General features: G+C 37.8%; 1 protein-coding gene across 3 annotated transcripts; it reads left to right on the forward strand.

Annotated features, from left to right (window-relative positions):
* The first annotated feature begins 6,619 nt into the window (after positions 1 to 6,619).
* On the forward strand, positions 6,620 to 12,624 carry LOC110865932 (DNA primase small subunit). Of its 3 annotated transcripts, XM_022115275.2 has the most exons (17): positions 6,620 to 6,748; positions 6,903 to 7,047; positions 8,622 to 8,672; positions 8,836 to 9,011; positions 9,517 to 9,594; positions 9,700 to 9,811; positions 9,893 to 9,977; positions 10,074 to 10,125; positions 10,204 to 10,265; positions 10,904 to 11,013; positions 11,100 to 11,209; positions 11,334 to 11,402; positions 11,588 to 11,645; positions 11,742 to 11,815; positions 11,895 to 11,943; positions 12,149 to 12,228; positions 12,375 to 12,624. In XM_022115275.2, exons 2-17 carry the CDS (start codon positions 6,939 to 6,941, stop codon positions 12,435 to 12,437), a joined length of 1,338 nt encoding a protein of 445 aa, XP_021970967.1. In that variant the 5' UTR covers positions 6,620 to 6,748; positions 6,903 to 6,938; the 3' UTR covers positions 12,438 to 12,624. The 3 variants fall into 3 exon arrangements, with proteins under 3 accessions (XP_021970967.1, XP_021970969.1, XP_021970968.1); XM_022115277.2 differs by lacking the exon at positions 12,149 to 12,228; XM_022115276.2 differs by lacking the exon at positions 6,620 to 6,748 and having other exon boundaries at positions 6,764 to 7,047.
* The last annotated feature ends 927 nt before the right edge of the window (positions 12,625 to 13,551 follow it).

Raw genomic sequence — 13,551 nt, forward strand, 5'->3', positions numbered from 1 at the left:
AACCACTAACCCAACCACCCACCTTTAGCCCAAGCCTAACCCTTCACCCAAAAAGTCCTCTTGATATTTACAAAGGTATAAAGTCAAAAAAGGAGGAGGATTGATTGCTTGGCAAGCTTATGGTAGGAATAAGTTCCATGCCGCTCTCGAGTGATTCACTAAAAATACACCTTCGGCCGAGTGTGAGTGATTTCCCCCGTGAGGTATGTGAACTTGTATATAAATGGAATTTTAAAAAGGCATGCTATGCCCAAATAAGTAATTTATCTTATGAAACGTTCTAAATAAATCATAACGAATAGGATTGTAAAAAATATAAAAATAAAACCCAATAAAGATCTTGGATTCCCGACACTCAAAGACAAGCCCAAAACCTTCTCTTCTACCCATTCCATTTGGGAGTGTAAGCCACATATTAAAGAGTTTTGCTTGAGGACAAGCAAAGATTCAAGTGTGGGGGTATTTGATGTGTGTAAAATGCAACATATAAATTACATCAAATGAGGCATAAAACTAACCCTTTTTAAGTACTAATGTTGGAAAAAGTGTGCTTTTGTCTTCCTTTTGTATTTTCAGGGTTAAAAGAGCTTAAATGAACAAAAGAAGCAAAAATGCAGCCAAATCCAACATAAATACAAAGAAAAGGAAGAAACGTGGCATGCCCGACTCCTCGACAGCATCTCCCAAAGCAAAAACAAGAAGAAAGCTGAGCATGGGGCTGTGCCCAGCTGAGCATGGGGCTGTGCCCAGCTGAACACGGGGCTGTGTCCAGCGGACACGGGGGCGTGTCCAGCGGACACGGGGCCGTGCTCAGCGAGCACGGGGCAGTGTCCAGGATGGTCAGCCCTGGCACAAAAGACAAAGTGGTAGAAGCTCCTATTGCCCACCACGGGGCCGTGCCCAGCGGACACGGGGGCGTGGTCAGAGTGCTGCAGGTGCATTTATTGTAATTGCGAATTACAATTAATGAAGAGAGAGAGAGTGTCAGACGGGCACGGGGGCGTGTCCAGCGGACACGGGGCCGTGCCCAGGCTTCTGTTCAGCCTATAAATAGGAGTGCTTGGCTTCATTTCAACTCATCCCTTGGCACACCACCTCTCTCACACTTCATCCACCACCCACCACCACCATAACACCATCATCCACCACCATCATCCATTGTCCATCATAGAGTGTGTGAGTCGTCTCGGGATCCAAGATTGATCGTAAGAGTTCTTGACAATCAAGGCCATGTTTGCCTAAGTCTCTTACATCACTTGGTGAAGACAAGTGTTTAGTATAATACTTTTTATTTTTAATCTTTTGCACTTTTTATTTGGTTTTGTATTAATGACTTTAATAACTAGTTACTTATGTTGAAGGTGATCTTTCCTTATCGTTTGTCCGTGGTGTCTTGGCATTATTTTACTGTCTATATAAAATAAAAGATTTTCACCATTCATATCTCCACGGTCTATATGGAGGTATGTTGGCTACCTGGTCGGGGGTTAAGGGAACGGTTTGGTAAAGGTCTTGCCCTTGTTCAGCGTTTAGAGGTCCTGCTTGGGACCTGGGTCAAATTTAGTAGGATCTCCTTCAATGCCCATAGGTATTGGATGGCGGGGATCCAAACTCTTTGACCCCCTCATAAGCTAACTACTATTAATACTATAACCCGGCTATTTAGGACTGTATCCCTGCTGACTCAGACTACTTAGCCGAGGGTAACGTCACCGCCAAAAGCGGGGCCTACCATAATTTGCATTAATAACTTAATTCATTATCTTTCAATAATCCAACCCTTTAGGATTGTATCCTTGCTGACTCAAACTACTGGGTTGAGGGTAACGTCACCTCCGAAAAAGGGGCCTACTACAATAACTAAGATAATCTCTTAAACAAGTGCAAAAGTGCGAAAATAATCAAAGGTTATACTAATACACGTGTCGGATCCAAGTGATTCATCTTGTCTATCTGTTTTTATTTTATTTTATTTTTCAGCATTTAGTTAGTTTTTATTTTTCTTAGTTTAAAACATTTTTCTAACTTTTTGATTTGATTAGACGTTGAGGATAAACCGGTATTAAAAGCTCTTGTGTCCTTGGACGACCTCGGTATCTTACCAACACTATACTACGTCCACGATGGGTGCACTTGCCCATATGTGTGTTTAGTGTTAGTAAATATCGTGTTTTATAAATTTAAAACTTGGCTAAAAGTGTAAAAAGGGCTTAAAAATATATCTAAATTATATACACACCGACACACATCATTTATCTAGGAGGAAACTTGGTTTCGTGGAGTGCAAAGAAACAACCCACCGTCTCACGTTCAAGCTGTGAATCAGAATACAGGGCCATGGCCAACACCGTTGCAGAAATTGTTTGGCTTACTCACTTGCTTCGGGAACTTCATGCATTACCACCGGGATGACCCACCTTGCTAAGTGACAATAAAAGTGCAATCTTTTTAAGTCAAAATCCAGTTGCACATAAACGAGCAAAACACATTGATATTGACTATCACTTCGTTCGTGAATTAGTCTCCGAAGGTCGTCTTCAAACCAAATTCATTCCAACCAAGCTCCAAGTGGCCGACATTTTCACAAAGAGCCTTCCAAGACCTCTTTTTGAGCGCTTCCGCACCATGCTTAGAGTCGGACCTCCACCCATTCGCTTGAAGGGGGGTAACAACAGATAAGGAAATAATTCAAATTGATTTGTTATGATTCAATAAAATATTGTATTTTTAGTCAAGAGGATATCTCTCCTAGAATTATGGCTTGTATATATGTATATATTGTCTGTTGTTATTGAGAATTATTCAAGGCAAATTACTATCACAATAAGGATTACCGGTGAAGTTGCCCTCACGGAAAGCAAATTAGGGGAGATCTAACCGCTGAACAGAATCGAAAAACTTAATTGACCTGCAGATCTAACCAGTTCTTTGTCTATTTTTAACACCGAAACTCTCATCATCGTTCTTTACTTTCAATTTTGTGTATGTTGATTCAGGATCTGTTTTGGATTTAAAACCCTATTGAATGGGATTAGAGAAATCCTACTGAATAGGACTATGCAGGGGCGGATCTTAGGTGGGTAATATTAGAGAGAGATAAAGAGAACAATGAAATATTTTGAAGAATATGACAAGTTCGCCTTGAGTTGCAGAGACAGGGAAGAGTATAAATGATGTGTGTAAAATGCAACATATAAATCACATCAATTAAGGCATAAAACTAACCCTTTTTAAGTACTAATGTTGGAAAAAGAGTGTTTTTGTCTTCCTTTTGTATTTTCAGGATGAAATGAGCTCAAATTCACAAAAGAAGCAAAAAGACAACTAATTCTAGCATAAATACAAGAAAAGGAATAAAAGTAGACTGCCCGGACCCTCAACAGCAGCCCCCAAAGCAAAGAAGAGAAAGCAGAAGTCTGAACACGCCCCGTGCTCAGCCAGCACGGGGTCGTGCCCAAGAAGCAGCATGAAAGACAAACTTATAGAAGCTTCCATTGCCCATCACGGGGCCGTGTCCAGCGGGCACGGGGGCGTGGTGAAAGTACAGCAGGCGCATTAATTGTAATTGCGAATTACAATTAATGAGGAGAGAGAGTGTCAGACGGGCACGGGGGCGTGTCCAGTGGACACGGGGCCGTGCCCAGCCTTCTGTTCAGCCTATAAATAGGGGTGCTTGGCATCATTTCAACTCATCCCTTGGCACACCACCTCTCTCACACTTCATCCACCACCCACCACCACCATAACACCATCATCCACCACCATCATCCATTGTCCATCGTAGAGTGTGTGAGTCGTCTCGGGATCCAAGATTGATCGTAAGAGTTCTTGACAATCAAGGCCATGTTTGCCTAAGTCTCTTACATCACTTGGTGAAGACAAGTGTTTAGTATAATACTTTTTATTTTCAATCTTTTGCACTTTTTATTTGGTTTTGTATTAATGACTTTAATAACTAGTTACTTATGTTGAAGGTGATCTTTCCTCATCGTTTGTCCGTGGTGTCTTGGCATTATTTTACTGTCTATATAAAATAAAAGATTTTCACCATTCATATCTCCACGGTCTATATGGAGGTATGTTGGCTACCTGGTCGGGGGTTAAGGGAACGGTTTGGTAAGGGTCTTGCCCTTGTTCAGCGTTTAGAGGTCCTACTTGGGACCTGGGTCAAATTTAGTAGGATCTCCTTCAATGCCCATAGGTATTGGATGGCGGGGATCAAAACTCTTTGACCCCCTCATAAGTTAACTACTATTAATACTATAACCCGGCTATTTAGGACTGTATCCCTGCTGACTCAGACTACTTAGCCGAGGGTAACGTCACCGCCGAAAGCGGGGCCTACCACAATTTGCATTAATAACTTAATTCATTATCTTTCAATAATCCGACCCTTTAGGATTGTATCCTTGCTGACTCAAACTACTGGGTTGAGGGTAACGTCGCCTTCAAAAGAGGGGCCTACTACAATAACTAAGATAATCTCTTAAACAAGTGCAAAAGTGCGAAAATAATCAAAGGTTATACTAATACACGTGTCGGATCCAAGTGACTCATCTTGTCTATCTGTTTTTATTTTATTTTATTTTTCAGCATTTAGTTAGTTTTTATTCTCTTAGTTTAAAAACATTTTTCTTACTTTTTTATTTGATTAGACGTCGAGGATAAACTGGTATTAAAAGCTCTTGTGTCTTTGGACGACCTCGGTATCTTACCAACACTATACTACGTCCACGATGGGTGCACTTGCCCATATGTGTGTTTAGTGTTAGTGAATATCGTGTTTTATAAATTTAAAACTTGGCTAAAAGTGTAAAAAAGGGCTTAAATATACATCAAAAATATATTACACTACACACGCATCAAGAAACGGCTGAATATTTTGGGGAAATGATTAGGGTTTGGAAGAAGACATGGAGAGAAAAACTCGGTTCAGAATGAGGAGACGTGGATAGGCTTAATGACGAACACGATAGCAAATGAAAGGAGAAGGGGACATGTGTCTCAAATGAATGTGGAGGGGACATGTGTCCCAACCTATTGTTCTTTTATTATAGATAGAGATTAGAGCATTATTTTGGGCCAATCATAAAAAAAAGGATTACGGTTTACACCGAAGAGAAGGCAGCCACATATTTGAAGAAGGTTTGAAGATTGACACACATATAGTCACATGAATGCAATTTAACCTGAAATAAGAGTTTACACAGATGAATTAAGTGCTCTCTGAGAAAATCAAGACACAGATTCTATCTCTATACTAGGTTGCACCAGGCGGAGCCAGGCGACCGGAAGATATACGGTGCACCAGAGACGACCTCAATTGGAAAGTACTAGTAACCAGATTATGGAGAAAAATGGTCTGGGAGAGGCGTGATGGAAAGAGATGTTCGGTTAATGACTTAAGAATTCAATGACAAATCTTTAAGGGCGGATCTAGGTCACTTTTGTAGTGTTTAATTATACAACTCAATTGGTGGTGTTCAATCATCTTCGTAATGCTTCGATTTATGTCGGAATTAATGTTTTTATTATGAACCGAATTTATGTTTTTTGAGCGGAATTTATATTTTTATTATGAGTATTATGGTTTTGTGTGCGTTGTTTGACAAGAGTAACAAGTAGAAAAATTGAGGTGATACTACATAATCTGGGTAAATATGTAATTGATTTTACATATTAGAATGGGGTAATATGTAAATATTCATTAGATAGTTCATTAAGAGTAAAATAGTCATAAATAAGAGTCATTTAAATGAAAAGGGGAAATATGTAATTGATTTTATGGTTTGGGGAAATATGTAATAATGAGGCTTAGGAGTGAGAAATATGTAAAAATCCCTATTATAATAAATACACAATATATAATTTAAAAAGAATTTAAAAAACACACTAACATAAATCTAAAAGATAGATACTAGAAACATGTATCGGGAATAGCCGGGTATAATCGGTTCCGGTTCTAGCTCTTGTCCGGTTCCGGGTATTAACCTAGTATGACTGGTTCCGGTTCTAGGTATTGAGATCAAAATGCATATCCTATCTATACCCTACAGGTAGGGTCGGTCTCGGGTATAGAATGCCCGAGAATTAAAAAAACCGGTTTCGGGTTTTTTTACCAGGTCTAGTTAGTTGTGAGTACGGTTTTTTATGCACTCGCCCCTCCCCTCTACAATAGAATCGACCTTTATTAGATGTAATTGACAAGCTGTAATCATGGACTGTTGAACAAATCTAATTGTAATGTGCATGTATTGGGTAATCGAGTTTTGTAACACAAAATTGCACTTGTAATGTACTTGAGAAGCTGTAATAAAGAAAAATTGAATCGCCCCTAAACAATCAAACCTCTTGATTTCTCTTGTTCTATTGACCCTGTCCAAATTGCTCTATGCTTACTCAGTTTTCTAGTCCAAACGTTATGATTGTACGATATAAATTCGATTTACGTTACGTTTTGATCCAATCGCAATACAACTATAGGATACATTGAGTTCAATCGGATACGTCAGAACGTGCGTTCTCGTATAATTAACACATCACATAACGTTTGGACTAATCCATTCGATATTTGCGAAGTACCCGCGCCGCTTATTACTAGAATACAATTAAAAATGTGAATACGTGTGTCTTTCTCATTTCCCGCCAAAATGTAGCCTATGCTCTTCAGTTTTGGCGCCAATTCCCGAAACTGACATCCATCCTTCCACCGCATCGACACTTCTGATCCAAAAAACCAGCGTTTCAGGTATGCACTTCATTCTATTAATCACGTCACGTCACGTGTTTGCTGTATCATTTGCTCCTTACGTATCGAAGTGTTCTTTTACCGTAGTAATAATGTTAGGGTTTCACAATTGATTGCATTTCTTCAGATTCTTCGTTCCGTGTTTATGTTACAGATCTGGTGTATCTAATCGTTGACGGTGTTGTCAAGTATGACGAAAGAAGAAACAGAGAATGGAGGAGAGGATATGTTAATCGATGGTCCTGAGACCCAAGACAAGGAATTAGAGGCATTTCCTGAGAGAATTAAACTCTATTACGGTAGTTTTTTTATGATTCGTGAATGCATTATTGTTGATAATTTCTTGTAGATTTAGACTGTGTGAGTTAGCTGATAAAAATTAATTATGTGCAAATTTGAATGTTCTAGTCCCATGCTGGACATTGGTGTAGATTTAGGAGTAGGTTGAGTTAGGGGCTGTTTGTTTACCTCTTAATGAGGCTCTTAATAGTTCAGACCTCTTACTGGTTCAACACTTAATGGTTCAGACTGTTTGTTTCGCGAGCAAATATTTGAATGGTTCAGACATTTGTCTCTGAATGGTTAAGTATTATACAGAGTCTGAATGGTTAAGACCTCTAATCTGAATTGGTCACAATTTGCCTTTGAAATGTTAAACATTATACTGGCTCTTAATGGTTCAGACCTTTTACTGGTTCAGCACTTAATGGTTCAGACCTCTTACTGGTTCAGCACTTAACCATTCAGAAGTTGCCAAACAGTCCAGTAAGATATGTGTATATTTGAGTGTTCTGGTCTGACGGTGGACATTGGTGTAGATGTACAAGTAGTTTTGATGGTGTGTGAGTTAGTCCTTCAAAAACAATTATGTGCAAATTTGAGTGTTCTAGTCCTGTGGTGGACATTGGTGTAGATTTAGGAGTAGTTTTGACGGTGTGTGAGTTAGTCGTTTAAAAACATATGTATAACTTTGAGTGTTCTAGCCCCATGGTGGACATTGGTGTAGATTTAGGATTAGGTTTGGTCGGTGTGTGAGTTAGTTCAAAAAAAGTATTACATATTTATGTGTAAATTTGAGTGTTGTAGTTTCACGTTTGACATTTGTATAGATTTACGAGTAGGTTAGGTTGGTGTGTGAGTTAGTTGTTCAAAAAAATATTATGTGTGAATTGTTTTCAATTTATGTTATCTAATTTGCTTTCTCAATATTGGAAAGCAAGTGATTCGAGTTCAGATGCAAAATTGAGATAATTTAGCTAGGTTTTGTTTTCTTTAAGCTTGCTCTAAGTTTTTAATGTGGTTGTGAAAGGAGTCGGAACCAGGGGTGGACCCACCCTTTGGCCAAGGTGGGCGGCCGCACCCCTTAAAAAAAAATTTAGTGTATATTTTAGGCAAGAAACCCAACCGCACACCTTGAAAATATGGTTGAACACCTCATCCGCACCCCCAACAAATAATTCCGGGGTCCGCCAACTTGCATAAAGTATCGAAGCTGAAAATTTTCTTGTTTGGCTACCAGAATGAAATGCATCTGTTTTGGTTTGAAGGAGTTAGTTCAAGATGATGTTTCTATACCATGTTATGGGCAATTAGTACTCTAATACGAGTGATTCATAAGGCTATCTAGTAGTGCCTGTTTCCTCAAAACTTAATTATCAAAAACGTTGTTGCTCAAACTTTTTATGCAATTTCTTGATGTTTGCAAAGTGAATTATCATTATTATTGCAGAGATAAAACTATAAGAAAAGAAAAGGGAATTTAAGATGATCAAATATATGAACATTTGGTTTTTATTTTTTTTACGACTGTAACCTTGATCAATAGGGTTGTAAAATCAGTTTTTGACTTAATGTGCATGTTTATATTTGGCAGGATGGCTTTTCCCTCATGCTGACATGTCCAAATGGATGTCATACGGAAATGGTAATCATATTACATAGTCATTTTATGAGAAGCGCTTTAGATTCAGGATTCATGATACTAACCAAACCATGTGTGCTTTGGCACAAAATGTTAAACAATGTTATTCACTTTTTCAAATTGTGAATATTTCAGTGATCGGTTGTATTGTTTTGTTTTTTTGCAGATGGGAAACATCCTGCATGTGACCAATCGTATTTTGGACGAAGAGAATATTCTTTTACATTGGAAAATGATATATATATGCGGTTTCAGTCTTACAAGTCTGCATCTGAGCTGGAAAAAGCCATTAAAGATCACTGTCCATTCAAAATTGATATTGGTCCCGTTTATAGCGTTGATGTAAGATTTTATAGATCATAATTTTTATTTGCTTACTGCTTTTTTAATATTTAACCTAATATTTTTTGAGTTAAATGCGACTTTAGTCCCTGTGGTTTGGGCCATTTTGCCAGTTTAGTCCAAAGGTTTGAAACGTTGCCATTTTAGTCCAAGTAGTTTCAAGCGTTGCCATTTTAGTCCACTGGGTTAACTCCGTCCATATTTTATGTTAGCTAGAAGGGTAATTCGATCATTTTATATGGTCGAATTGCCCTTCTAGTTAACAAAATTACATATAAAATGACCGAAATGCCCTTCTAGTTAACAGAATAAAGGGATGTAGTTAACCCAGTGGACTTAAATGGCAACGTTTAAAACTATTTGGACTAAAATGGCAACGTTTCAAACCTTTGGACTAAACTGGTAAAATTGCCCAAACCATTGGGACTAAAATGGCATTTAACTCTTTTTTTATATAATTTGTATTGTTTTGCTTATTGGTACATTTTCCGTGTTCTTTGAACAGCCTGCAAAGAGGCATGCATACTCACAATCTGGGGACAATATTTTCACTCCTGTGGAAAAAGAGCTCGTGTTTGATATAGTAAGATTGTTTTGCTTATGACTAATTTTTTAAAACTAAATAGTCTAAATGCAAACCTTCCGGTATCTAACATTATTAATGACCGTTTACCAATTTGTTTTCCAGGACATTTCAGATTATGATGACGTCAGATATTGCTGCTCTGGAGCAGACGTTTGCTTGGAATGTTGGCCTCTGATGACCATTGCAATTAAAGTGATTGATACCGCTCTTAGAGGTATACGCACCGGTTTTAGTCAAAGTATTAATTTTACCATGATATATCAGCTTACGATAGTTCCATGTCTGATTGGTTCAGATGACTTTGGATTCGTTCATATTCTCTGGGTATACAGTGGTCGCCGTGGGGTCCATTGTTGGGTTTGTGATACAAAAGCAAGAAGGTGATACTGCAAAACTTGTAAAACAATAGTTAAAATTTTTCTACACTTGCATCATTACGTGTTGCGAAACCTTGACTTTATCATCTTGAATCTCAGGCTAAATAATGAACAAAGGTCGGCTATTGCAGAATATTTCCGCGTGTACAAGGTTGATTTTAGTTGTTCACTTGTTCATTCACCATGCAATTGTGCAAAATCTTATATTATATCATTGCTTTTTCTACAGGGTAATAGTAACAGTAAATCAAAGGTTTCTCTTGTGGGTCCCGCACTTCATCCTTTCCTTGTGTAAGTATCGAAAATTTTATAATAATTTTAAGGCAAATTGGATTTAAATAATCCTAGCTTTCTCAATTTGGTCGATAATAATCCCAACTCAGTTATTGACCGATAATAATCCGAACTGGTCCACTTTTGGCCGATAATAGTCTGCGTTAAATATAGCTTAGCGGAAGGCAGAGTTAAGTTTTTTTTCCTAATTACAAACTGATGTTTTAGGGCTTTTGATTAGAATGAGGATACGGGTTGATTGATGTAAAATTTACCTCGAAATACTGCCCCAAACGACGAAAACAGTGCTTCAATTCGGGTGTTTAAACTTCTAATTAACAAAAATCAAGCCGTTTGAAGCATCGTTTCGAGGTAAGTTTTACATAAATCGACTCGTATCCTCGTTCTGATCAAAATCCATAAAACATCAGTTTGTAATTCGGAAAAAAGCTCAACTCCGTTAAGCTATTTTTAACGGCGGACTATTATCGGCCAAAAGTGGACCAGTTCTTATTATTATCGGCCAATAACTGAGTTGGGATTATTATCGACCAAATTGAGAAAGCTGGGATTATTAAATCCAATTCGCCTAATTTTAATAATTATTTACCTTTAACCACCTTTAAATTTCATTACACCTTGTGTCATCCCTGCAGGAGATCGTATAATGTTCTGAGTGACTACTTTGAGAAGAAATTGCTTTGTAGCCAACAGTTGCTTTCGGATGAGAGATATGAGAATATACTGGACATGATTTCTGATGAATGTATGCAATCGGGATTACATATATTACTGCATTGCATATTACTTGCTTACCAAGAAATGTTTATAACATTTGAAACTATATTGCAGCTGTAGCCTCAGAGCTTAGAGGTAAGTGGCAAGGCAATAGGCGCTCTAATGCAAACGATATAAATATTGTGCGATGGGAGCAACTAAAACAGCATTGCGGCAGAAAAAAGGTATGCCCATTATAGCAACTAGCATCAGTTGAATAACTGATAAAATGTCATAAATTTGATTCACTCCTATATGGCTATGTGCATCTGTATTCTTTTGAATATTTGTTTTACTTTCACATGGCAGACATCTGGGCTTCGTAGGTGCCTTGAGGAGATTGTCTTTTCTTACACTTATCCTAGGATTGATATGGAGGTCAGTAATCCGTTTGTTTTTACCATGCTGGTAGTTAGCAGTGTTTTTTTTTTAATATATTTATACTTTAGTCCTCAACTTTTATATTTTCCATCATGTTCATATAGTTTACTTGTATATTTGGGATTTTGTGCAATTAAGCACATACAAAGTTATATTCAAACTCATTTGAGCTCACATCTTAGGTTTCAAAACACATGAACCATTTGCTGAAGTCACCTTTTTGCGTACACCCCAAAACAGGTTAGTAGTATTTGATGTTCATATATACAATCTAAAAACTAATCGACTTTATTTATTTATTTATTTTATGCTTAAATATTAACCTGTTTTCTTCAGGCCGTGTGTGCATTCCCATCAATCCAAACCTTTGTGATGAGTTTGATCCTACCAACGTGCCGACACTTTCCAAGGTAATTTAACTTGTTAGCAAACTATGTCGGCTGCATTTTTTTTCCACTTAAGCATAAGTTCCTCTTTCGTGAATTTCAGCTTCTGAGAGAAATCAACACTGGAGGCTTGCAAGCCGAAGGCGAGAAAGGTTTGCTACTTAAAATATCATAATAGTTATTCAGTTTCCAGTATACCATTTTTCCTACAAATTAAAGCTTCTTAATTAAGTGAACAGTTGTCCTTCATGCATGATACATTTGACTCATCATGCTATCCTAAACTGACCATTTTCTTATTACTATTATTGTGTGTTAATTAGTTAAAAAAAAGTTTATCGTGTGTGGATTTGTTAGTATGGGATAGAACCTCAATGGGGAAGTCCATCAGATATTTCAAAGAATCGTTCCTGCAGCCGTTACTGAAATCTTGCAAGGTAATGTGATTCGTTTTTAGTCCAAAAGAGGACGACTGTGACAACTGTATATCTATACTTCGGAACAGGGGTTGGTACATATATCATATATGATTTACTAGAATATTGCAATCATACTGAAGAGTAACAATTCAATACATATGCAGGAAGAGATGGAAGCCTCATATAATGCCAAAAATCAGCAATTGAAAAACTCGTTGGGCTGGTAACGTATACAACTAATCGTTGACAAAATGTTCTCAAAACTGTTTTTAGCGTTTTTACGTTTTGTTTATGCCTTTTTACTGAGGTTCTATTTTCGGTTATTATTTCTTTTATTCTATGTTTAATCTACTCTCTCGACATGACAACGCGTAAAGTATTTTTTATCACGAGTCATGGTTTGCTTTGGCATCATCTTTAATGTTGGTGAGGAAACTTCTTGTGTGCAAAAAAAAAAAAAATTGTAATTTTTCAATGCTTGAAGGCTCCCCTATCACAAGCAATCTTCTTTTGATTATTCAAAATCTTTGTTTGGGCACCGTTGTGAATCTTTGTTTGGGCACTGTTGTGAATCTTACTAGTGGAATTTTGATTTACATATGTTCAAGTGTAATAGACAAGTGTGCCTTGAATGGCAAAGAGTGAGCTGACAGTCTGACACTTGCAGATCACAGGCATTAGTATCAGCACGAAATTGCAAATGATGAATCAAAATGCCAAAAAATATAATTGTGTAGAGGTGCACAAAGTCACAAACCGGGTTTTTTAATACCCGGGTTCGGGTATATACCTGGGTACGGGTATATACCTGGGTACGGGTATGACCGGGTTTTGACTTTTTAGGTATTGGCCATATCTGGGTCGAGTTCGGGTATTGGCCAGAAAATCTATATCCTGTGTACCCGGGTTCAAGTAGGGTCCGGGTTCTCAATACCCGGGTATTAGAATACCATATTTCTGGGTCCGGGTTCGTGTTCGGGTATAGATGAGGTTTTTGATTCATTTCTTTGGCATAAAACATAGAAATATGAGTTAACTTTCATTTTGCTCCTTGATTTTTCTACTTATCGTCATTTTGCTCTCCGCCTCTAACTCCATCCAAAAAATCCATTAACTAGAAGGGTATTTTGGTAATTTTATACATAAAAGGAAGGGCATGTAAGTCTTTTCACCTAAATAAACCCATAACTTGTTTATTTACATGTATATAAGTAATTCTTTTCTAATCCTCCATCTTTCCAACCACTCTTTCTACCGGCCACCACCATCCACAACCATCCACCACCACCTATAACCATCCACCTGCCGACCACGACCACCGCGACTTTTAACTAAACGTTT

Source organism: Helianthus annuus, chromosome 6, assembly GCF_002127325.2.
Source record: "Helianthus annuus cultivar XRQ/B chromosome 6, HanXRQr2.0-SUNRISE, whole genome shotgun sequence".
NCBI classification, from domain to species: Eukaryota; Viridiplantae; Streptophyta; class Magnoliopsida; order Asterales; family Asteraceae; genus Helianthus; species Helianthus annuus.

What these genes read in the sequence shown, in the direction of transcription:
- LOC110865932 (XM_022115275.2), top strand. Translation starts at nt 6,939, where the DNA reads ATGACGAAAGAAGAAACAGAGAATGGAGGAGAGGATATGTTAATCGAT. An exon ending in AAGAGCTCGTGTTTGATATA is followed by an intron (nt 9,595 to 9,699) that starts GTAAGATTGTTT and finishes TTTGTTTTCCAG; the next exon opens with GACATTTCAGATTATGATGA. An exon ending in AATATTTCCGCGTGTACAAG is followed by an intron (nt 10,126 to 10,203) that starts GTTGATTTTAGT and finishes CTTTTTCTACAG; the next exon opens with GGTAATAGTAACAGTAAATC.